Below are 24,784 nucleotides of genomic sequence, written 5' to 3' on the forward strand. Positions count from 1 at the left end.
AATCAATTAACTGGGTAAAGTCCCAAAATCTAATTGGGATCTTCTGATATCTGAATGAATACCCACGTATCAATGCTAACAATGAGCACTAGTGCACTGTGGTCAGCAATTTCTATGCTCTAACATATAGAATTGCCACTTGCAGGATTATTACTAGAGGAAAATTGGACAACAGAATTCAATGATTTGAAGGGGAAGAGGTTGGAGAAACAATGATAGAACTGGAACAAAAAACAAATCTAATTTTTAAGAGTTATTTTCTATTATTTGTCATTAAGGCATATTGACACAGATTGCCACCTGTCTCTCCTCAACACTTGGGGAAATGAAGAACTAGCCAGCACTTTTTTTTGGTCATTTGGTTAACTGACCAAATAATGTAGCAAAGAGGTGGAAATTTCCATTTACCAACTGGCCAATTTTGTTTGAGTAGGAAAACAAGACAACTCATTGGATTGTGAGTCATGTCACTATGTTTACTCTTCAGCCTATGTTAAGTGATTGTGTTTATCCCTCTATCGCTAATTCTATAATGTTTACTTTGTCACTTCTAGCAACTCTGTTTCTCCTTCAGTCCTTTGGTTACACCTACTATTTTTCCAAGAGTTTGCATTTATTTTTTCCCATCTTGTTTCACCTTCTTTCAATAGGAGGTAAAAGAAGAGGCATAACCAATCCCTTGTCAATTTTCTAACATCGTGACCAGTCACTGTGCCTAATCCTTTCCTATTTTCCTTTCAATTACTTTTTTATGGTGGTTGCTTACTCTCATGATTCATTCCTTATCTGTACTAATAAGGATATTATGTTTAATTTTCAAGGTTAGATCTTGGGTTTGAGTTAAACCCAGAGACTTAGGGGTGGAGTTTTATTTCTACAGGATAAGCTATAACCTATGTATTTGCCACATTTACTGTCCCTCCCTTAGTGCCCATGAATTGAATAATTAATGACTCTGAAGGTCACAAACAGACTAGAATATTTGAAGATGGCAAATTTCCTTCCCTAAAAGATATTCATGTCTCAAAAGGATTTTTACCTAGTCTGTAGTTTCACAGCCACTGTTGCTGAGGTGTTCTTTTATTTTTAAACTCCAGATTTATTTAATGACATAAATTTAAATTCCCCAACTTCCATGGTAGAATTTAAATTCATTCTGAATTAATGATCCAGAACTTTGATGCTATTCCAAAACTTAAGCACTATGCTATGATGCAACTATTTTCAGACACAGGCATTGCGGCACATAAGAAAAAACCATTGAAACTATTTTGATAACTCATCATTCTTGTTAAGAGAGTACTTAAAGTGCCAACTTAGGACCTGATCGAGAAACCTCCCTTCGTTGAATGCTTTTTTGACACTATGGCATCAATTTTTGACTCTTAATAGAGTAAATTAGAATTTTGAAGATCTAGGATTGAATGATGATGAAGTATTGTTCAATTATTGAAAAATGAAGTTCATAATACTCATTAAGTTTCAACCCGAAGTGACATACTTGCTTTTCAAATTATGAATAGACTGTGCTCATTTTGCACATAACTGGAGTCACAAACTTTTACTGAATTAGAATCAGAATCAGGTTTAATATCACTGGCATATGTCATGAGATTTGTTAATTTTGCAGCAGCAGTACAATGCAATACATGATAATAGACAGAAAAAGAAAACTGTGAATAATAGTAAGTGTGTGTGTGTGTGTGTGTGTGTGTGTGTGTGTGTGTGTGTGTGTGTGTATATAAGTATGTATGTGTGTATATATAATAGTTAAAATAAAAATGAAGTAGTGAGGCGGTGTCGATTCGGAAATCGGATGGCAGAGGGGAAGAAGCTGATCCTGAATTGTAGAGTGTGTGCCTTCAGGCTTCTGTAGCTCCTTTCTGCTGGTAGCAATGAGAAGGGGGCATTTCCTGGGTGGTGAAGGATTAGTCATCCTTCGTTATGAAAACTTCTTATCAGTCTCTGTTCACGCATTGGAATTCTTCCGACAATGCCCCCTCCACCTCGCTGCCTCGCTCCGCAGGATCCATTCAGGAGCATTCATTTCTGCCATCATTGGTAGTTATTTAGTCCATATGGTTGTTAAGCAGCTGATGTAGCTATCCCACACTAAATGCTTTACTGTTATGTCTGTGAAAATTTCTCACAGATGCTTTGAGTTGGAGCGTCATAGGTATGAGAGATATGACAGAATGACGCAACAAAGCCAATCTATTCAGATTAATTTCACTTCTCCGGTCCCAGTATTTAAACATGTAGAATACTATATATAGAGTTCTCATCCAAACATTTGCTTTATATGTGCCTCTAACCTTGCAGGCAGTGACTTCCAGTCTCCAATATTCTTTGTGAAAAAAATATTTCCTCAACTCTCTTCTAATGCTCTTTTGCTTAATTTGTGTTCTCACTAATCTCCTGAGTAGTGTTGCTGCATACCTGTTAACTCTACTCAAATCTGAATTACACAGCTGATCACAATATAGCACATGCTTTTCTCTCCACTGTCTTTCTGTGTTACAGCTGAGATTTCTTTCCACTTTAATGGCCTTTACTTTCCAAAGAAGTGATTCACTTATTCTTTGCTCATATTGGTCTTCAGCTTCCGTACTACTTAAAAAGATCTCCCCTTATGAACATTTCAGCCTCACTGGATGGTTTGATTGCACATATTATATATTTCCATGGCAATTTACCATGGTCAGTTATTTGGCAAACCTACATGTTTTGAGATGTGGGAGCAAACTAAAACATCTGGTGAACCACCATGCAATCACAACGAGAATGCACAAACTCCACAAAAATAGCACCAGAGAGGGAGGTTTGAGGCCATAATGCTGGAGCTTTTAGGCAGTAATTTTACTAATTGTGGCACTAAGCTGACCCTGACCAAAAGACTTCAGCTTCCTTTCAAGTTTACTGTTCAAGATAAGACCATAAGACACAGGAGCAGAATTAGGCCATTTGGCCCTTCGAGCCTGCTCTGCCATTCAATCATGGCTGATCCTTTTTTTCCCCTGCTCAGCTTCTCCTTATAACCAAGAACCTATCAAGCTCCTCCTTAAATACACCCAGCAACCTGGCCTCCATAGTTGCCTGTGGTAAGAAATTCCATGAATTCAGCACCCTCTGGCTAAAGAAATTTCTCTGCATCTCTGTTTTAAATGGATGCCCCTCTATCCTGAGGCAGTGCCCTCTTGTTCTAGACACCCCCCACCATGGGAAACATCCATTCCACATCTACTTTGTCTAGGCCTTTCAACATTCAAAAAGATTTCAATGAGATCCATCTTGTCCTTCTAAATTCCAGCAGGTTCAGATGCAGAGCAATCAAAACATTCCTCATATGATAGCACTTTCATTCCAGAATCATCCTTGTGAACCTCCTCTGGACCCCCTCCAATGCCAGCACACCTTTTCTAAGATGAGGAGCCCAAAACTGTTCGCAACACTCAAAGTGAGGCCTCACCAGTGCCTTATAAAGCCTCAGCATCACATCTCTGCTCTTGTCTAGACCTCTTGGAATGAATGCTAACATTGCATTTGCCTTCCTCACCCCAACCCCAACCCCAACAAGTTAATCTTTAGGGCATTCTGCATAAGGACTCCTGACTCCCTTTGCATCTCAGATTTTTGGATTATCTAACCATTTAGAAACCAAAGTGCATGATCATGCTTTTTCCAACATTGCATTTCATTTGCCACTCTCTTGCCCATTCTCCCAAGCTGTCTGTCTTTCTGCAGCCAACCCACTTCCTCACTAGTACCTGCCCCTCCACTAATCAGAATTAGGTTTATTATCACCAGCGTGTGTCATGAAATTTAACTTAGCAGCAGCAGTGCAATGTAATACATAATATAGAAGAAGAGGAAAAAATAATAATAATAAATAAATAAATAAATCAATTACAGTATATGTATAATGAATAGATTACAAATCATGCAAATAACAGAAATAATATATATTTGAAAAGTGAGGTAGTCCTATTAACATATTGTCACATCTGTAAATACTGATAAAAATCTTGTTTTTTCTAATAAGTGTTTCTTTTTAAGCATTTCAAAACTGAACAGTGTTCCTTCTTACATTATGTTGCAAAGAACTGTTATTCCTTTAGCTGTCCAGTCCTTAAATCTAGCATCCAGTTTATTCAACATAAAATCCGAGTCATATGCACACCATTTAAGAATTGCAATATCTCCCTCTAGGTTATAATCTTTTATAGTAGTTTTCCATATTTTAAGAGTCAATTTCACCCATGGGTTATCAATAGTATTTATGTACCTTTGCAGGTTGTTATCAGCCAAAATTGCTTGTATGGGGATGGGAAGTACCTGCTCCTCAATGTTTTTCCATTGAGTGTCATATGATGAGTTGCACCAACCTATCACAGCTTTCAACTGTGCTGCAAAATAATAACCTCTGAGAAGGTAGGCCCCATCCCCCCTTTTCCTTTGCTAATTGCAAAGTTTTGAGACAAACTCTAGGCCTTTTACCTTGCCAAGTATACCTTGATAACATCTTGTTCCATTCATTGAATTGATTTTGATTAATCTCTATTGGTAGGGTCTGAAAGAGATATAACAGTCTGAGCAGTATATTCATTTTAATAGACTCAATCCTTGAACTGAGACTAACAAAAGGAATCAGGTTCTATCTTGCCATATCTTCCTTAATTTTTTGAGATAAAGGCTGATAATTGCATTCTGATAATTTTGCCAAATCTTTTGGCATAATGATGCCCAAATATTTGAAAGACTCTGCTTGCCATGCCCAGGGATATCTACTTTCAATTTCTCTTGGCAAGCTATAGTTATATGAAGGTAATTGGATTTTATCTATGTTGATCTTGTATCCTGATAATTGGCCATATTGTTCAAAGGATTGCATCAATTTAGGTAAAGAGTACGTTGGTTGCCCTAGATGGATCAAAATGTCATCTGCGTAACAAGCCAATTTATGCTCTGTCCCTTTAATCATAATTCCCCTGATATCTTCATTTTGTCTGATGTATTGAGATGATGGTTCCAGATATAACGCTAAGAGTAGCGGTGACCATGCACAACCCTGTCTCATGCCCCTTTCTAGGGTAAGACTATTTGATAAATATCTATTGATTTTAATCCTAGCAGTAGGGTTGTCATATAGTGTTTGCATAGTTTTAATAATTGTCTCTTGGAAACCAAATCTATGTAAAACTCTGTAAAGAAAATTCCAATTAACCAAATCAAATGCCTTTTCAGCATCCACGCTTATCACTGTTGCTTTGATTTTATTTTTTTTGTACATGATCCATAATGTGAAGTGTCCTTCGTATGTTGTCTTGTGTTTGGCATTGTCATGTAAAGCCTGTCTGATCGTGACGTATCAGTATGGGTAGAAACTCCTCTAATCGTTTGGCCATGATGGAGGTAAATAACCTATAATCTACATTAAGAACGGATATTGGTCTAAATGACCCCCATTCCATTTTATCCTTGCCTTCTTTCAGTAGAGCTGAGATTATTGCTTCCTTCCAACTGGGTGGCATTTGTGCCTTTTTTAGAGCCCAGTTCAGTGTGGGGAGTAAAACAGGAATTAACTCATTTTTAAACTCTTTATACCACTCTGCCATATATCCATCTGATCCTGGTGACTTGCTTAATTTAAGCCTACTAATTGCAGCTTTTAATTCAACTTCAGTTATGTCAGCAGTCATCCTTCTATTGTGTTCTTCGCTTAAAGTGGGTAACTCTAGAGAATTCACGAAGGTGTCAATTTGGGTTATGCTTCCCCCTGGAACTTTGGAATATAGAGTTTTGTAAAACAAATTCTAGTGGTCCAATATCCACTCTCATCTCTCTTTTATTTTTTACATACTTCAAGAAGATTTTACTATCCATTTTGATCTTGTTTGCTAGCTTGATCTCATATTTCATCTTTTCATCCTAATAATTATTTTCCTAATGATGAAAGCAACAGTTATTAAAGAAATGGACCAATAAGCTTATTAAAATTCCAAATACTAATCTCCATTTAGTGCTGATGCAGATATCAAATAACTAAGAGTTGCTTGCAAAATTTAACACATTTTTAAAAAATTACAACCTTGCAGCATTAAACAAGTGGATGAAATATGTATGAAAGAATGTACTAAATATGAATACATTTTCACAAAAGAAAATGCATTCCAACACTTCTGTGAATGTATGCAATGAGTCAGATAAATATGGTTTTTGATCAATCAATCAGCAAATTATACTTATATATTAATGAACAAAACAATACATTTCCAACCTGCAACTTGTTACTATCTAGTCATTATTGTATACATGAAGTATCTGAATCTCTTAATAATCTTTAATCATGGAACTCACTCTTGTTTATAAATAGTCTAAGTTAGGCAGTTGCTTGAAATTTATTCCAAGGTAGTAATTACTTAATCTATGAAAGATCTGAACCTATCAATAAGATTCTACCCTGAATCCTTTCCAGATATAAAGCAATATATTTGCATCAAGTCTCAACAAGATTTCAGCTTGTAACTCACTTTCCAGCATACAGTAGACAATATCTAAATTATCCAAGCTCCTCAATGTAATAGATCACGGATTTCATTTAAACTTTCAATACTTTGCACAACTCTGCCTTGTGTCTACATTTCAAGTATGCCTATACATCTCTGTTCCTTGTCTGAATAAATATTTGCTTTACGAATCATAGGCCATTCAGTATTGGGCCAGGGCCAGTTCCTCTGGATGAAGGCTTGTTTTGATATCTTCATGATTCAGAATCAGAATCAGGTTTAATATCACCAGCATATGTTGTGAAATTTGCTAACCTTGTGGCAGCAGTACAATGCAGTACATAATAAATACAGAAAAAAACTGCATTACAGTAAGTGTGTGTGATATATATATATATAAAACATTTATGTGTATATTTAATAGCTAAATTCAGTAATATAAACTTAACAATAAGCAAAAACATAAATGCTATTCAAAATCAGCTTAGTATCTACCACAACTAAAATTAAAATATAACATTTGTAATATTAAGCCATTCAAAACATGCTTTGGATATTAATTATCAAGGCAGCACTTGACTAATGATCAAATATTGTGTTGGCTTGCAGATTTTAAGATCTACACTTTGCAGTGAACAATACAATTAGTTGCTTAGACATTTAGTTTCAACTGTTTAATAAAATGCTGCAATCAGAAACTTGAAGTGTACGTGGTGAGCAGGGAATGCTCTGATGGAGTTGGGTATTTCCTTTAACCTCACTGCTAATTGATTGTTTCCTTAAGATTCTTTCCTGGGTGACACCTCTTCAGTGCCCCATGCCAGATTTTCCCACGTTATCTTTCAAACCTGAATAATAAATATTCCGGAAGTGAAAGCACAGAAATGCTCATTAGGAGTTAGCTTTAGCTTCAAGTCGTTGATTGAAATTTTCAAGAGGCTAATCTTTAAATGGGCAGAATTTCCTTATCATTGTTCTTGGCAATTATTGGTGGTTTTAAGTTAACAAATTCATATAATTGTTGCTCCTGTTTCATTTTAATGTGAAAACACAAATAAAATAACATTTGCCATCAGTTCAAGAGCTTTCAGATATTATCACTGTAGAAGACAACACTGTGCTGAAAATTAATATAGTCTCTTTGGTTTAATTGTTAGGCTCTACACACGAAGAGGGCAGTGCCTCCTCAAAGCATGGAAATCATCTTCTCGATTAGCCAGGAACCAAATGAGAGAATGTTTACAGAATGCTCATTAAGGACAAGGATTGAGAGATAAGAGAATCTGGTTACAGTGCATATACCAGATAGATAAGGGAAAAAAATGCCATGTGATATCACATTGGCCAATTGCTGGGAGCGGGCTTCCTTGGACAGTGAGAGACCACAGACATAAGGGAAGGTTTTCCAAAAAATTGTCAGCATTGCATTTGAATGACACCAGCCTGGTCCTCTGCAGAGGATAAAACAGCAACGCTTGAGCAGCTGTCAAACACAGTCCAGATTGTTTAGGGTCAGGAACAGGAGCCATAAAAAAGCTATAATAATGAATTCCCTGTCACTACAGGTTTTTGCTTGTCTGTGTGCTCTGTTACCTTTGACAACCAGCAGTCCCATCGACAACCGTGCAGACGCAACTGAGGACAAGAGCAGGTATGTGGCAGAAGACGATTTTCAAGAAGAAGATTCCGTTGATTTTAACACACTTTTGGCAAGCATGAAAGGAGAGTTCCTAAAAAGCCTGAATTTGTCGGGAAGCCGAACAATCGATGCAGCGAAAGTGGAACCACCTGAGTATATGATTGAACTCTACAACAGGTTCGCAAATGACAGGACCTCCATGCCCTCCTCCAATATAGTGAGGAGCTTCAAGAATGAAGGTAGGCAATGTGGAATATGTTTGGATATCAATTCAATACAGTTCATTTTGTATGATGTCCCAAAGCCCTTTAGGTTTGCTTCTCGCCAATCTGGCTTAACACGCGAAAAGCTATTGAAATCGGACCATCGCTAAAAGACAGCACATTATACAGTAGATAAGATCTTTCCCAAACAGAAATCAATTCTTGCAAATCATATTGTAATAGTGGGAAGCTGAAACCATTAGTAAAACCCATTAGTCACCTCAGCAATTCGCACCCTTCAGCTAAGTCCCAGACTTTTCCCTGTGTAATTTAGATTATTCTTGCACTTGTAGAAAAATTCTTGATCTGAACCTTGCGAATGATTGTATGAGTGCGTGTGTAGCAACCTAGAAAAGGGGAATTTCGTATTTAAAAAGTGGTTCATACTGTCGCCTACGTTTAGTTCTGAGAAGTTCTAATTCCATTCTGCAAAGTAAAACACAGAATGCCGCTAAGTGCAAGCGATGCTCAAGTGTCAAATCTACAGAATTCTATCCTCCTGCGACCTCTCAAATAAGTACAAGAATGGGGGGGGGGGGGGGGCAGATTATTTACTGATATAAGACCTTCTGACAATAATATCCGAAGTTCGCCTTGCACCACAAAATCGAAAACGCTGTTTCACCGTTGTCAGGACTATTATGAAACTTTGACTTTCTTTCGCCTTTTTCGCTTCCGACTTTTAAGTACATAATCAATTAAACAATCATAAACTACAAAGAAATGTTGTTTGTATAGAAACAGCAGTGGTTATAAACGCAACAGTTAGTAGATCCAGCACGTAGGAATTGAAGATATCTCAATTTTTTTGTTTGTAAGCAGCACACTCACGAATGGAATTGTCTTACCTTGCTAACGCAAATATTGGCGTTTCCAGGAGGAAATTCCCTCCCATTCCAGCCAGGCTGGGAAGAAGTCACAATGCACAAATCCACACAATTTTCTGGATTCGTTTTATCGACTAGCACTTCTTTAGTCACGTGAGACAAGGTTTCCTTGCAGAATCCGCGGTACCTTCTTTTTGAAAAAAAAAGTTTGGACGATGAAAGATTACAGGGACTGTCTCACTTTCATCGTTAGTCTCACCAGTTCTGCCAGCATCCTGGCGCATGCTTTTCCGTGTTTACTGCACTGAGTAACATTACCACTGATATTTTTGTCTAGTCAATGTTGGCTTTGTGCGACTCATGAAGAAAATATTGGAGACAGAGGGGGAAATGAAGCAGGAAATAGGAAGGGATTGTTGCCAACACGACTGCAGTTGATGCAATATCCAAATTATGTGACACTCTACAATTTGAAAACAGAATGAAAATGTGCGTTTTCCTTGTCATTCTGAATCCATCCACGTAACCAGTCGTATAGGCATGCTAAGTCATTACAGTGCCCCATCGCTAGTCCAATGCCAATCATTATACTTCAAAAATTCCATATATTCAAGTTGACATTCAATGCATGGGAGGACTAAGGATATGATGCCAACCCTACAAGGATAGCTTAAGAGACCTTCCTATTTGAAGCCAACTTTATTTCCCTTATAAAAGCACTGAAATCGGAGTGTTTTCACCCCAACTGCGGAAACATTCTCTGCAATGAGAATGTTTCCACAACTTTACATTCATACAGCTCACTTAATAAGTCAGGGCCAACCCTTTTTATAGGTATTTCAAACAAAAAATAATCTATAACAATCTGAAATTCATATGATTCAAAAGTATGTGTGATTTATAACAATTACCTCTGCCTGTAGGTTACGGATAAAACGATTTTTCTCAAAACATCATGCCATTTGTCCAATGACCTTACAGAAGGATCCTTGAATTAAAGACTCCTTTACTTCCTTGTGGAATTATGCTATTTAGAACTACATGGCACGAAAGGTACCCATTCCTGCCCACTATTTCCATACCGGCAAGAGAGAATTAACATTGTTTCCTTGTTCTTAAGGAATGGGTGGTCTTGCAGGTAATGGCTCTTCAAATGTTCGTCCAGGCACTTTTTATAAGTGATAAGGAGCTTTTGTCTCTCTCGCCCTTTTAGACACAAAGTTCCAGACTAAGATTACTGATTGAGAGAAAAATAATTTCCCATTTTTTTTCCAATCTTCAAATCAATTAACTTAAATCCACGTCTCCTACTTAGTATGAAGGTATGAAGGTCCTTTCTGCTTATCTTGTCTGAACTTCATATAATTTTAATTGTCCTACTTTCTTTTAATATTTTTTCAAAGTATTAAATTTTTGACTAAATAAGAGATCATTTTGTCTATCAGTCTACCTGATACTCTATAGCATTCCTACCCCTACTTACTTCCCTGTAACCCATTCTCTTACATGGCCGTTTTTCCAGTTACTTCAATGGCAATATATAGCAGGCAATTAACTTAACGGCCCATCTTTGGAATTCAAGAGGAAAGCAGAGCACTTAGATGAAACCCATGAGGTCACTGGAGCAGTGAAGAAAGTGCTCCAATAGCTGTGCCACTGTGCCATCTACAAATTCCCCTTCTTCTTCTTCTTCTTCTTCTTCTTCTTCTTCTTCTTCATCTATATGTGCAAAACCACACTAGAGTGTATAGTTTGGTGATAACTACAATTCATCACTTAATTTGTATCAGATACTATTCTACATATAATTTGCTGATTCATTTACTGAATGAATCTAACCTTGATAGTCTTAAATTTAAGGACCTATCTGGAACATGACCAAAGTCCTTTTCAGATCCAATACCAATCTCCATAACCACATGGCCACTAGAGATTATTCTGCAACTTGAAACTTAATTTCCAATATTCAAAGTTCTGATTGCAACTTTACACTGTGTAGTTCATCTGTTGGTAAACTATTCATGTTTTCCAGACACTTCAGACTCCAACCAAACTGATGGTGTGAGGATCCACTCTCTCCTTTTCAATATGTCTGTACCTCGTCATGAAGAAATCACCATGGCTGAACTACGGTTGTATACCTTGGTAGATCGAGACAGAAGGATGTATGAAGGAGTGGACAGGATAGTTACCATCTATGAAGTAGGTGAGAGAGAAGTTGAAGGAGATACCGAAGAAGAACATCCAAGTCAAGGCAAGCTACAATTAGCAAAAAGACAAATTTATGGCAGAGACAGTGGATGGGAGACCTTTGATGTGACAGAAGCTATCTTGAGATGGTCAAAATCTGAGAAGACCACCCACAGACTTGAAGTGCATATTGAAAACATGGAAGAAGAAAAGCATGAAGATGGAGATCTTGATATTGACATTAAACCAGAGACCAAACATGTGCCTTTGCTAATTGTGTTCTCTGATGACAGAAACAGCATTATGAAAGAGGCCATTGAAGAATTAGAGCAGATGATTGACCATGAGCAAGATGTGGTATTTCAGAGTTTGGAGGCTGGAAATTTTGGCACCAACTTAAATGAAGAAGCCTTGTTGCAAAGACGGTCAAACATGCTCTATGATACCTCCTCAAGGATCAGAAGGAACGCCAAGGGGAATTACTGCAAAAGGAGTCCCCTCTATGTGGAATTTAAAGACATCGGTTGGGATTCCTGGATCATAGCCCCAACAGGTTATGAAGCTTATGAGTGTAAAGGCTCTTGCTACTACCCATTGACTGAGCACGTCACACCAACGAAGCATGCCATTGTTCAGACTCTGGTGAATCTCCGCAACCCTAAAATGGCAGCTAAAGCCTCTTGCGTTCCTACTAAATTGGACCCCATCTCCATCCTCTATCTAGATGATGCAGGTGTGGTCACATACAAGTTCAACTACGAAGGTATGGTTGTGGCAGAATGCGGCTGCAGATAGTACAGAAGAGTGATCAGAAAATAACTCTAATATATATCAATTTCAAAGTATTTAAAGAATATGATTGTAAATGTGTACATCTTGAGCTACCTATTTAAGAAGTTTATTTAAGGATGTACAGTTGAGTTCTAGATTTATAAAGAGTGTTGTTACTGAACTTTTAAAAAAAAGTGTTTATAAGGTTACAGAAGCTATCTCCACTGAGAACATTCTCCAGAGAAGTATAGAGAATGTTACAAACACTACTGCTGAATCAATTAATAATATAACGAATGGACCATTGAACAAGGCTGCTTGACTCATTGCCCATGCTCCACATTGGAGTTTCAACATCCAAGTATCAATATATTTTTTCAACCCACGTGAAGATTTCTTTATTAAATAAATTCTGAAATGTCCTGGTTAATTAAATTTTAACAGAATTCTGTATTATAACAGCTTTTTTTTGGAAGTTATCACATTGTTTCATCTATCTATTTTTTGGCAATCACACTACTGTTCCTACATATATTACTGTTTTGATGTTGTTTCAGTTTCTAGGTATAATGAAGGATAAAGCAAGTTACTCTGCTGTGTTACAAATGCCTAGACACCATATTCATTTGGAGGAATGTGAAGCTGTAGCAGTAATCAACCATTGACTGCAGCAGGATATCAGTGGAACTGTAATGCATGCTGCTGAAATGCTGTACTTTCACACATGAATTCACAACTTTCAGGATCATTTTCATCTTTTAAGCTGTAAATATCCAATAGTAATATTCACAGCTTGACACTCTAAAGAACTAACATGAAGTATTAAAGCAACACACAGAAAATGCTGGAGGAACTCAGCAGATCAGGCAGCATCTATGGAAATTAATAAACAGATACCCTCAGGCTGAGACTCTTCTCTAGTCCTGAAGAGGGGTCTCACATGAAATGGCGACTGTCTATTAAACCTCCATTGATGCTGCCTGACCTGCTGAGTTCCTCTAGCATTTTTTGTGTGGTGCTTTGGATTTCCAGCATCTGCAGACTTTCTTGTGTTTAATGAGTACCAAAGAATAACTTCCATTTTTACAGAGCTATTGCAAAATGATAATAGAAACTTGAATTAAATTGAAAAAATGCTAGAAGCAGTAGGGCATCAACTGTTGTGGAACATGAAGATGCATTATTTTGCAAAAAATTGTAAATGTTGGACATTCAAAATAGTTTTAAAAAATCTGGAAACTCTCAGCAGGTCAGAGGGTATGTGTGGAAGGAGAGCAGATTTAAGGCTTCAGGTCTCACTTCTTTGTCAGAAATGTGAGAGGTACAAGTGACAATTTTAAATTATAGAGACTGAATAGAACTAAAGAAACATCTAAACATGGATTTCCTGTTGAATTTGGATTTCCATTCTCAGCTTGATGATCTAATTGGCAAAAGGTTATTGATCTGAAATGTTTAACTATTTCTCTTATCATATGCCGACTAATACCAGGATTCGTGAACTGTTTCAATATCAGTTTAGCATAGATATCCCATGATATGAGGCAACAATTACAACCAAGAATGCATTCAGATAGGAGACTAAAAGTTTAGAGAAGAAGGTGTTGAGGAATGTGTCAAAGGAGTAAAGAGAAAGAGAGAAAGAGGGAGGAATTTATGGAAATTAATTCTAGTACTTGGGCCCCTCTGGCTGAGGGTCTCATTGCTAATGATGAAATGAAAGCTTGCTTTTAAAGTCAGATAAAATAAAGTAGCTGTGCAGTTATAGGTCTTGGAGTGATTAGAATGAAATGGACGAATGTGGAGACAGGGGAATTTAATCATGCTGAAGAGTATTTTAAAATTAAGGAGATGCTGAAACAGGTGATTGAGCACATAGGTGATGAATGAATGGGATTTGGTATAAGATAGCATATGACTGTTAAATAAATTCCTGTAGATATTGGGAGAATAGGTGAGGATTAGAATTATATGGTCTGAAAGCAATAGAAGTTGAAAGTTCAACAGCTGAGCTGAGACAGGAGAGAATGACAAGGAAAAATATGATCTAGTCAGCAAATCCAAGTCTGGGTGGGGAAGTAGCAGTGCCAAAAGTTACAGAAGGATAACTTCTGTAAGGATTTCATATTATAAATTCTCCCCACGTATATACCTGCAATCTTGCTGCTCTATCTACGGGGCAATGACCCATCCCTGCAGCATATTTTGGAGGGCAAGTGGAAGCATATTTTACTATGTGTGAATACATGTGGCTTTCGTTCCATCAGGCTGAGAACCACTGATCTTACTGAATAGTAGGTAATTAGATCAGCTCAGTATCAAATAGCTAATCAAGATCACAAGCAGTCTAGTTCGGTTTGGGATGGTAATTTGGGATTAATGGGAATAAAACAAAGCTGATCATGGAAACTGAAGGAAATCAGTTTAACCTTTCACATATTTGCAGCAAGTATTGGTGTATTTCAGCCTGGATATCACAGTGGCGCTAAAGTGGAGCTGGAATTGGGTGTCAATAATGTAAAATGCAGAAATCAGCATTGCAGCAGTGCTCAGGAACAAAACATATGTGGCAAGCAGATACCGACCAAGCTAAGGGATAATACTTTCACTGATTCAGAAAGCAACCCTGTCTTTCAATGAAGCCTTTTCATGGAATATTTTACAGTATTTCCTGTGTTCTAAATCCATGTGATTACTTTCAAAGCAAATCAAATAACCTCTTCTGCAGGATCCTATGTAGAGGTAGTCTATTCCCTTTGAGTACAAATGGAGATGAATATCAGAAATGGTTTCTGTGACTTTAATTTGTTTTGATTGTGTATATTTTTGTAAAGAAAAAATGTCTTTTAATGTAAATTGATGCATAGACCTCTGTATTAAACAAAAAAGCTGATTTTTAAAGGGTAACATCACCATTAGACTAGCCCCAGTAGACGATGAGACCTGGCCAGCAATATTTCTTTTAAAGGGAGAGATCCCCAGCAGTACTGAATCTTTTAAATGATACAGATCCTTCTTACCAGTATTCCTGCCGAAGGGAGAGGCTCTCGCCTGTCTTAACTGCGTAATTGAACAGCTTTTTATGTTCATCTTATTGAATATAGTTCTGCTTATTTAGGAAAAGTGAATATTTACAAATGTACTTCCATTGCTTCTGGGTACAATCCCAGGGGAAAAATGGACAGCACGTGAACAATAGATGTACTCTCCTAGGATGTTGAAGGTGTTGACTCTATCAGTGCCTTCTCACTCAATTGATAAGGTCCCACTGTTCAAAGCAGTTTTTTTTTCAAATAACTTAATGTTTCTTAAGTTCATGACTTCTTTGATATTACCTTTCCTCAGACAACAATCTGGTGCATGTCACCAGTTGCTGGCTACTCTTCTGATTATCACAGAGGCCTGCTGTACCTTTAGAGCACGTTTACTTTGTCCTTTCACCTTAAAATGAACCCTTTAGTCACTTGTCTCCACCAGTTAACTGTCCATTTCACAAATGGATATTGGATTTCAACCCAGAGTAACTGTAAATTCCATTTTTATAACAAAGAATTTAATTAAATATTATTTAAAGATTTAATTTAACTTTAAAAGAACTACTGGGATCCATTCAAATTGCAAATCAGCCATTGCAATAAGGTGTTAGCAACTTTTGTCAAGAATGTTACATGCTTAAGTGAAGTTCAAAATATGGAGGTGAGAACCATCTTAACTTTGTAATCAATTCAGTGAATCTACCTTAAATTAGATATTAAATAACCTTTCGATAAAGAGGTTTTATGGAATTAAAGATCATGGCAGGGTTCAAAAGTCCAGGTTCACTTTTCCACTCTGGTATTTTGCACTATTGTAACAAATGTGCTGAATAACCCTGCTACTTCTCAAACTGTGAAGGGGGGGGGGGTCTCCCTTTTATATCACCAGATTCCATTATGCAAGTTCCTTGAGTGAAATCCAATATTCGTATCCCATTCCTGCCTTCCAGAGATCGGCCTTCAATTGTTTCCACCATACAACAGTGATTACACTTCCAGGTACTTAATTACCTCTAAGCTTTTAGAGTCACTGAATAATGAATTACTTCTCGTGGATCTTAATAGTAAGCTTTTAAGCAGTTGGGAAATTTTTTCCAGTTGGGTAACACGATTTAGTTTCTCACTGAGTTGTTTGAGCACGATCCTTTCCATCAGTTTAAGATCAATCCTGTGCTATCACATGCTCTTCCCAAACCCTGCCAGCTTCGGAACCCAAGCACAAGATAAGCAGGCGTGAAAGCTGAGAAACATTGGACCCTGTCACTTTATTTATACTGAGCTGCAAAGTTGTCAAATTCCTGGAGAAGTGCAACTGACGTTAGCTCTCCTCTACCCCACTATACTGAGTCACAACACTTTTACAGATGCAGGCCAAAGCTATTTGCTCAGAGTGATAACGGAACAGCTTCTAGAAGATTCTGTACAATTTGCGTGAGATGGTCTAAACCACTTGATTGAATACCAGCCCAATGGAGCCTTGACTATGTCCATGTCACACTTTGACATCCCACATCATTTATTGGATGCGAGATTGAGTAAGATAATATCAATAATGTTTTACTCCAATAAAGTGTATTTATTTTTCTTAATTTTAAAACAAAAAATTTTGTAAGGTGAGTCTGAGTGGCTTAAAAAAGAGCCTCCAATAGGAAATAACTTCACATTTACATGGACTTTTACGGAAATTATTTTTCCTGTGCAGGTTCATTCAATGAGATGCAATTGCACTAAAAGGTGGATTCTCTCCTAGTCCTTGATAAACTCACTCTCTCCATTTGTGTATATTTTCTGCAGTCAAAGTCAACATACAAAATACCCTCATATTGACAGTACCTTATGGATTTAGCCTTTTACTAGGTGAAACAGATTTTGGTTCCACTCAGTTTTTCAGTGCTTGGAGCTGTTCCTAGCTGATATAAGTTTAGCACATTTGCAAAGTACCATTATTTTAACACCAAAATAGTCAACAGAGGAATTCCATTTAAGGTGTTCATATGCTGATATTGCCAAAAATAGGTCAAACAGTTGTTTGAATCACATACAGCTCACCCTTCAGTACACTCAACCATTATGATGCTCTGCATCATCCATAATGTCCTTACCTAAACTCCAGAAAATTAGGGATTTGTGTAATTCCCTGCTGGCCAGAGGATAGTGTACAATGTTGAATTGTGGATGAATCGTTTAGGTGTTGATCTAACTAGAAACTAAAGGAAAAGAATCACAGTGAAAATATGAATGTCCATGTGTCTGGGAGAAAGGGCAGAGAATACAAATTCGCAGGTCTTGTCATATTTATTTCAAACAGGCTAATGGCTGGTTAGGATAGAGTGTGAATTAATATCATAGCAATGCATTAAACTCAATGGTAATGTCTAAGCGAATCTCATTTAATCAGCCTAATGCAGATTGTTACCTAGAAGACTTTGGTCTGAAAATGCCTGTTTATAAAGCAAGTATTTATTGAGCTTTTTATTTTTAAGACCTGTTAAATATGAAGTGAACAATAAGTTATTATATGTAAATTGTTTTCCATGGAAATAAATGAAAGAAGATGTAACATTAGAGATCTTTATTCTGTTTATAAAAAGCAGCAATACCTGTGTATGTGCACTGTTTTGATATAAAAACTGTCTTAAAAAGTTAAAAAAGGCTTCCTTTCTTTCTTTAAACAAAACAAAAATTCAGCGTGCTGCTGTCTACAACTCACAATAGATTGCCTCTATACTAATGAATTCTTCAGTTTTGTGACTATGTTTTCACCCAGACAAAGAATGTTTGTCGCCTCTCCGACACTGAACTCACGGCTAACACAATCCCATTTCCCAATTACTAATATCAACAAATTCCCTCTTTTCAACATGGGACTGGATCCTTCTGGGTGGGATTGCTGGACTGTTGCCCCTCCTTGTGCCCAGAGGTGATTTTACCCCTGTCACTATTGTCTGACTAGGATTGCAATGTTGTTATTTCCCCATGCCTTGCCTCAGTTGAAGTGTTAACGCACTTAAGTTTGCTTGGAAGCTGTCCCAAGTGTCTGGGCAACACTGTAGTTATGTTGACATTGGCCGATAACTTTTGCTTGCTCACTTGTGTTGACAAGAGTGTGGGGGTGGGGTGAGAAAGTAACTAATTATTTGTACATTGACCTGGGAAATGCAATTGCACATTCATAAGATTTATTTTTAACTTAAACTTTAACAGTCTTCTGCTTGATATCATCCAAAAACCAGAAATTGGAAATACTGAATAATAGGATATTCACAGCTACTCACTAATTATAAGTCTTGTTTAATTATATACCTTGGATGAAACACACAAATCAGTGTTCAAGTAAATCGGAATCTGCTGGAATAGAAGGAAAAATGAAATCAGCTATCACACAGGAAATTACTCAAAGGTCCATCACTGAGGATTATTTGTAAAATCATCCTTAATGCTACCTGACCTTCTGAATACCTGCAGTATTTTATATTTCCATTGCCCCCGCTTACAGCATTTTCTATTTTAATTGCCCCCAAACTCAAGAAGTTCCTTCCTTCTCCCAAACGAGAAGTAAGTAAATGATCCTAGCATGACTTTAACACAATAAAAAATAAATTAAAACTTTGTAAAGGGCACAGTTACTGACAGATTAACATCTGCCAGTATTCATGCATGTTCTGTTTCTCTCTTCTATATCCATCTCAGTTACTGATATTACCATACGCATAACAAAGTCAAAACTAAGACCTTAAGACCACAAGACCGTAAGACATAGGAGCAGAATTTGGCCCCTCAGCCCATTAAGTCCGCTCTACCGTTTTATCATGGGTGATTTATTATCTTTCACAGCCCCATTCTCTTGCCTTCTCCCCCTAACCTTTGCTGCCTGGACTAACCAAGAACCTATAAACCTCAGCTTTAAGTATACTCAATGCTTGGCCTCTACAGTCGTCTATGGCAATGAGTTCCACAGGTTCACCATTCTCCTGCTAAAGAAATACCTTTGCATCTCTGTTCTAAATGCATGTCCTGTTATTCTAAGGCTGGACCCTCTGGTCCTATACTCCCCCACTTTAGGTAAAAACAAACCCACATCCACTCTTATCTAGGCCTTTCAGTATTCGATAAATTTCAATGCGATCCCCTCATTCTTTTGAACTCCAGCAAGTACAGGTCCAGACACTATTCATATGTTAACCCTTTCATGCCCGGAATCATTCTTGTGAACTCTGCCGAACCCTATCCAATGTTCATCTTTTCTTAGATAAGGGGCTCAAGTCTGCTCACAATACTCCAAGTGCAGTCTACCCAATGCCATATAAAGCCCCAGCATCACACCCTTGCTCTTATATTCTAGTTTTCTCAACAAGAATGTTAACATTGCATTTGTCTTCCTTACCACTGAATCAAACTTCAAATTAACCTTTAGGGAATCCTGCACAAGACTTCCAAGTCTCCTTGCACCTCTGATTTTTGAATTTTCTCTCCATTTAGAAAATAGCCTACACTTTTATTCCTTCTACCAAAGTGTATGATCATACACTTCATTACATTATATTCCATCTGCCATTTCTTTGCCAGTTCTCCCAATCTGTGCAAGTCCTTCTGCAGGGTCCCTTCTTCCTCAACACTACCTGCCCTTCCATCTGCAAATTCAGTCCTATTCCATCTGCAAATTCAATCGCAAAGCTATCAATTCCATCATCCAAATTATTGACATATAATATGAAAAGAATCAGTCCCCAGCAGCCAACTAGAAAAGGCCCTCTTTCTTCCCACTCTTTGCCTCCTGCCAGTCAGCTAATTTTCTATCCATGCTAGCATCTTTCCTGTAATACCACGGGTTCTTGTTAAGCAGCCTCATGTGCAGTACCTTGTCAAAGTCCTTCTGAAAGTCCAAATAAACAACATCCACTAAATTTCCTTTGTGAATCATGCCTGCTATTTCCTCAAAGAATTCCAACAAATTTGTCAAGTAAGATTTCCCCTTAAGGAAATCATCCCTATTATGGACTATTTTCTCAAGTGCCTCCAAGTACCACAAAACCTCATCCTCAGTAATGCACTCCAACATTTTCCAACACTGAAGGCACTAACAAGTCTGTAATTTTCTTTCTTCCAACTTCTTCCCTTCTTAAAGAGTAGAGTGACATATGTAATTTTCCAATCCTCCAGAAACATTCCAGAATCTAGTGACTGTTGAAAGATCTTGACCAATGCCTCCACAATCTCCTTCACATTGTTGGGACATAGTCCATCTGGTCCAGGTGATTTATCTGTTTTCAGACCTTTTAGCTTCCCAAGCGCCTGCTCCTTAGGAACAGCAACTACACACACTTCCGCCCCCAACACTCTCAAATTTCTGGCATACTGCTAGTGTCTTCCACAGTGAAGACTGATGCAAAATACTTATTAAGTAACTCTATCCCCCATTTTGTCCCCCATTACTACTTTTCCAGCATCATTTTCCAATGGTGCAATATCTACTGTCACTTCTCTTTTACTCTTTATATATTTGAAAACACTAGTGGTGTCCTCTTTGCCTAGCTTACCTTTATATTTCACCTCTTCTCTCATCATGGTTTATTTAGTTGCCTTCTGATGGTTTTTAAAAACTTCCCAATTCTCTAACTTCCCTTTAATTTTTGCAACACCATATGGCCTATCTTTTGCTTTTATGATGTCTTTGAATTTTACTTACCAGCTGCAATTGCCTCATTCTCCCTTTAGAATACTTCTTCATCTTTGGGATGTATCTATTCTGCATGTTCCCAATTGCCCTCAGAAACTCCAACCTTTCTGTCATCCTTGCTAGTGTCCCCTTCCAATCAACTTTGGCCAGATCCTCTCTCATGTCTTTGTAATTCCCTTTAGAACATAGAAAACCTACAGCACAATACAAGCCCTTCGGCCCACAAAGCTGTGCCGAACATGTCCTTACCTTAGAAATTACCTAGGGTTACCCATTGCCCACTATTTTTCTAAGCTCCGTGTACCTGTCTCTTGAGACTCTGTCATATCTGCCTCCACCACCATCACCGGCATCCCATTCTATGCACTCACCACTCTCTGCATAAAAAACTTACCCGACATCTCCTCTGTACCTACTTCCAAACACCGTAATACTATGCCCTCTCTTGCTAGCCATTTCAGCCTTGGGAAAAAGTGTCTGACTATCCACATGATCAATGCCTCTCATCATCTTGTACACCTCTATCAGATCACCTCTCATCCTCCGTTGCTCCAAGGAAAAAAGGCCGCGTTCACTCAACCAATTCTCATAAGCCATGCTCCCCAATCCAGGCAACATTCTTGTAAATCTCCTCTGTACCCTTTCTATGGTTTCCACATTCTTCCTTTAGTGAGGCAACAAGAAATGAGCACAGTACTCCAAGTGGGGTCTGACCAGGGTCCTATATGGCTGCAACATTACCTCTCGGCTCATAAACGCAATCCCACGACTGATGAAGGCCAATGCACCATATGCTTTCTTAACCACAAAGTCAACCTGCACAGTAGCCTTAAATATCGTATGGACTCGAACCCCAAGGTCACTCTGATCCTCCACACTGCCTAGAGTCTTACCATTAACACTATATTCTGTCATCATATTTGACCTACCAAAATGAACCACCTCATACTTATCTGGGTTGAACTCCATCTGCCACTTCTCAGCCCTGTTTTTCATCCTATTAATGTCCTGCTGTAACCGCTGAAAGCCCTCCACAATTTCAACATTATCTCCAACCTTTGTGTAATCAGCAACTTTACTAACCCATCCATCCACTTGTCATCCAGGTCTTTTATAAAAATGAAGAGTAGGGGTTTTAGAACAGATCCCTGAGGCATACCACTGGTCACTGACCTCCATGCAGAATATGAACCATCTATAACCACTCTTTGTCTTCTGTGGGCACATGGATCACATGCCTCCTTACTTTCTCAATGAGCCTTGCATGGGGTACCTTGTCAAATACCTTGCTGAAATCCATATACACTACATCTACTGCTCTGCCATCATCAATGTGTTTAGTCACATCCTCAAAAAATTCAATCAGGCTCGTAAGGCATTACCTGCCTTTCGCAAAGCCATGCTGACCATTCCTAATCATATTATGCCTTTCCAAATGTTCATAAATCTTGCCTCTCAGGATCTTCTCCATCAACTTACCAACCACTGAAGTAAGACAACTGGTCTATAATTTCCTGGGTTATCTCTATTCCGTTTCTTGAATAATGGAACAAAATCCGCAACCTTCCAATCCTCCAAACCTCTCTCGACCCCATTGATAAAGCAAAGATCATTGCCAGAGGCTGCGCAATCTCCTCCCTCGCCTCCCACAGTAGCCTGGGGTACATCTCATCCAGTCCTGGTGACTTATCCAACTTGATGCTTTCCAGAAACTCCTGCACATCCTCTTTCTTAATAACTACATGCTCAAGCTTTTCAGTCCTCTGTAAGTCATCTCCACAATCGCCAAGATCCTTTTCCGTAATGAATGCTGAAGCAAAGTACTCATTAAGTAACTCCGCTATTCCTCCAGTTCCATACACACTTTTCCACTGTCACACTTGATTGGTCCTATTCTCTCATGTCTTATCCTCTTGCTCTTCACATACTCGTAGAATGCCTTGGGGTTTTCCTTAATCCTGTCCACCAAGGCCTTCTCATTGTCCCTTCTGGCTCTCCTAATTTCATTCTTAAGCTCCCTCCTGCTAGCCTTATAATCTTCTAGATCTCTATCATAACCTAGCTTTTTGAACTCTTCTTTTTAAGCTCTTCTTTTGTTCTTGACTAGATTTACAACAGCCTTTGTATACCACAGTTCCTGTACCATACCATCCTTTCCCTGTCTCATTGGAACGTCCCTTCTCAGAACCCCACACAAATATCCCCTGAACATTTGCCACGTTTCTTTCGTACATTTCCCTGAGAACATGTTTCCAATTTATGCTTCTAAGTTCCTGCTTGATAGCCTCATATTTCCCTTTACTCCAATTAAATTCTTTCCTACATTATCTGTTCCTATCCCTTTCTGATGCTATGGTAAAAGAGATAGAGTTGTGATCACTATCTCCAAAATGCTCTTGCACTGAGAGATTTCACACCTGACCAGGTACATTTCCCAGTACTAGATCAAGTACAGACTCTCCTCTTGTAGGCTTATCTATGTATTGTCTTAAGAAATCTTCTTGAACACACCTAACAAACTCCACCCCATCTAAGCCCCTCGCCCTAGGAACATGCCAATTGATATTTGGGAATTAAAATCTCCCACCATGACAACCCTGTTATTATTACACCTTTCCTGAATCTGTCTCCCTATCTGCTCCTCGACATCCCTGTTACTATTGGGTGGTCTATAATAAACACCCAGTAGAGTTATTGACCCCTTCCTAACTTCCACCCACAGAGACTCCGTAGACAATCCCTCCATGTCTTCCTCCTTTTCTGCAGCCATGACACCATCTCTGAGCAACAATACCACTCCCCATCTCTTTTGCCTCCCTTCCTATCCTTTCTGAAACATCTAAAGCCTGGTACTTCTAAATAACCATTCCTGCCCCTGAGCCATCCAAGTCTCTGTATGGCCTTCACTTTACTCCACTGTAATACTTTATCTGACTTTATCTTCTCCCTCTCCAAATGTAGGGTGAATTTATCATATTATGATCACTGTCTCCTAAGGGTTCCTTTACCTTAAGCTCCATAATCAAATTTGGATCTTTACACAACACCCAACCCAGAACTGCCTTTCCCCCTAGTGGGATCAATCTCAAGCAGCCTAAAAAGCCATCTCATTGGCATTCTACAAATTGCCTGCTTTGGGATCTAGCACCAACCTAATTTTTGTCTAACTGCATATTGAAATTCTCCACAACTGACATAACCTTTCCCTCATTACATGCCTTTTCTATTTCCTGGTAAAAATTATAACTGTGTTCTACCAGTCTGATGTCACCTGCTCTATCTTTTATGCAGTGGTGTGCTGGGACAATGGCATCAACATGGATGATGCCAACAGGCTCAATAAACTGATTAGAAAGGCTGATTCTGTTATAGGAGTCACACCGGACACACTGGAGGCTGTGGTAGAACAAAGGGCCTACAGAAAATCCTGGCAATTCTGGACAATGCCACCTTGGCTGAACAGAAGAGCACTTTCAGTAATAGACTAAGACTAACTGCTCCAAGGGCGCTATATGAGGTCATTCTTACCCTTGGCCATAAGGCTCTATAATGTCAACTTATAGCAGGGGAGGTAATGACCCGCTTCTGTTAGTCTGGTTAAGGCAACTCATTTTTTATTTATTCTTATTACTTCTTTTCTAATATTGTATATCTGTGAACTTGCTATGCTACTATGACACTGTAATTTCCTTTGGGATCAATAAAGTATCTATCTATCTATCCCACATCCTGGGTACTGGTCAGGGGCCCATAGATAACTCCCATCGGGCTCTTTTTACCCTTGCAGTTCCTTAACTCTACCCACAAGGATTCTACATCTTCCAATCCAAAGTCACCTCTTTCTATGGATTTGATTTCATTTTTTCCAACAGATCC

At 38.3% G+C, this 24,784-nt stretch overlaps 1 protein-coding gene across 1 annotated transcript; it reads left to right on the plus strand.

Annotated features, from left to right (window-relative positions):
- Window positions 1–8,050: 8,050 nt before the first annotated feature.
- Window positions 8,051–12,220, plus strand: bmp10 (bone morphogenetic protein 10). Its single transcript, XM_059964930.1, has 2 exons — window positions 8,051–8,384; window positions 11,268–12,220. The coding sequence occupies exons 1-2, from the start codon at window positions 8,051–8,053 to the stop codon at window positions 12,218–12,220; spliced, it is 1,287 nt and encodes a 428-aa protein (XP_059820913.1).
- The last annotated feature ends 12,564 nt before the right edge of the window (window positions 12,221–24,784 follow it).

This window comes from Hypanus sabinus, chromosome 1 (assembly GCF_030144855.1).
Source record: "Hypanus sabinus isolate sHypSab1 chromosome 1, sHypSab1.hap1, whole genome shotgun sequence".
Taxonomy (NCBI): domain Eukaryota; kingdom Metazoa; phylum Chordata; class Chondrichthyes; order Myliobatiformes; family Dasyatidae; genus Hypanus; species Hypanus sabinus.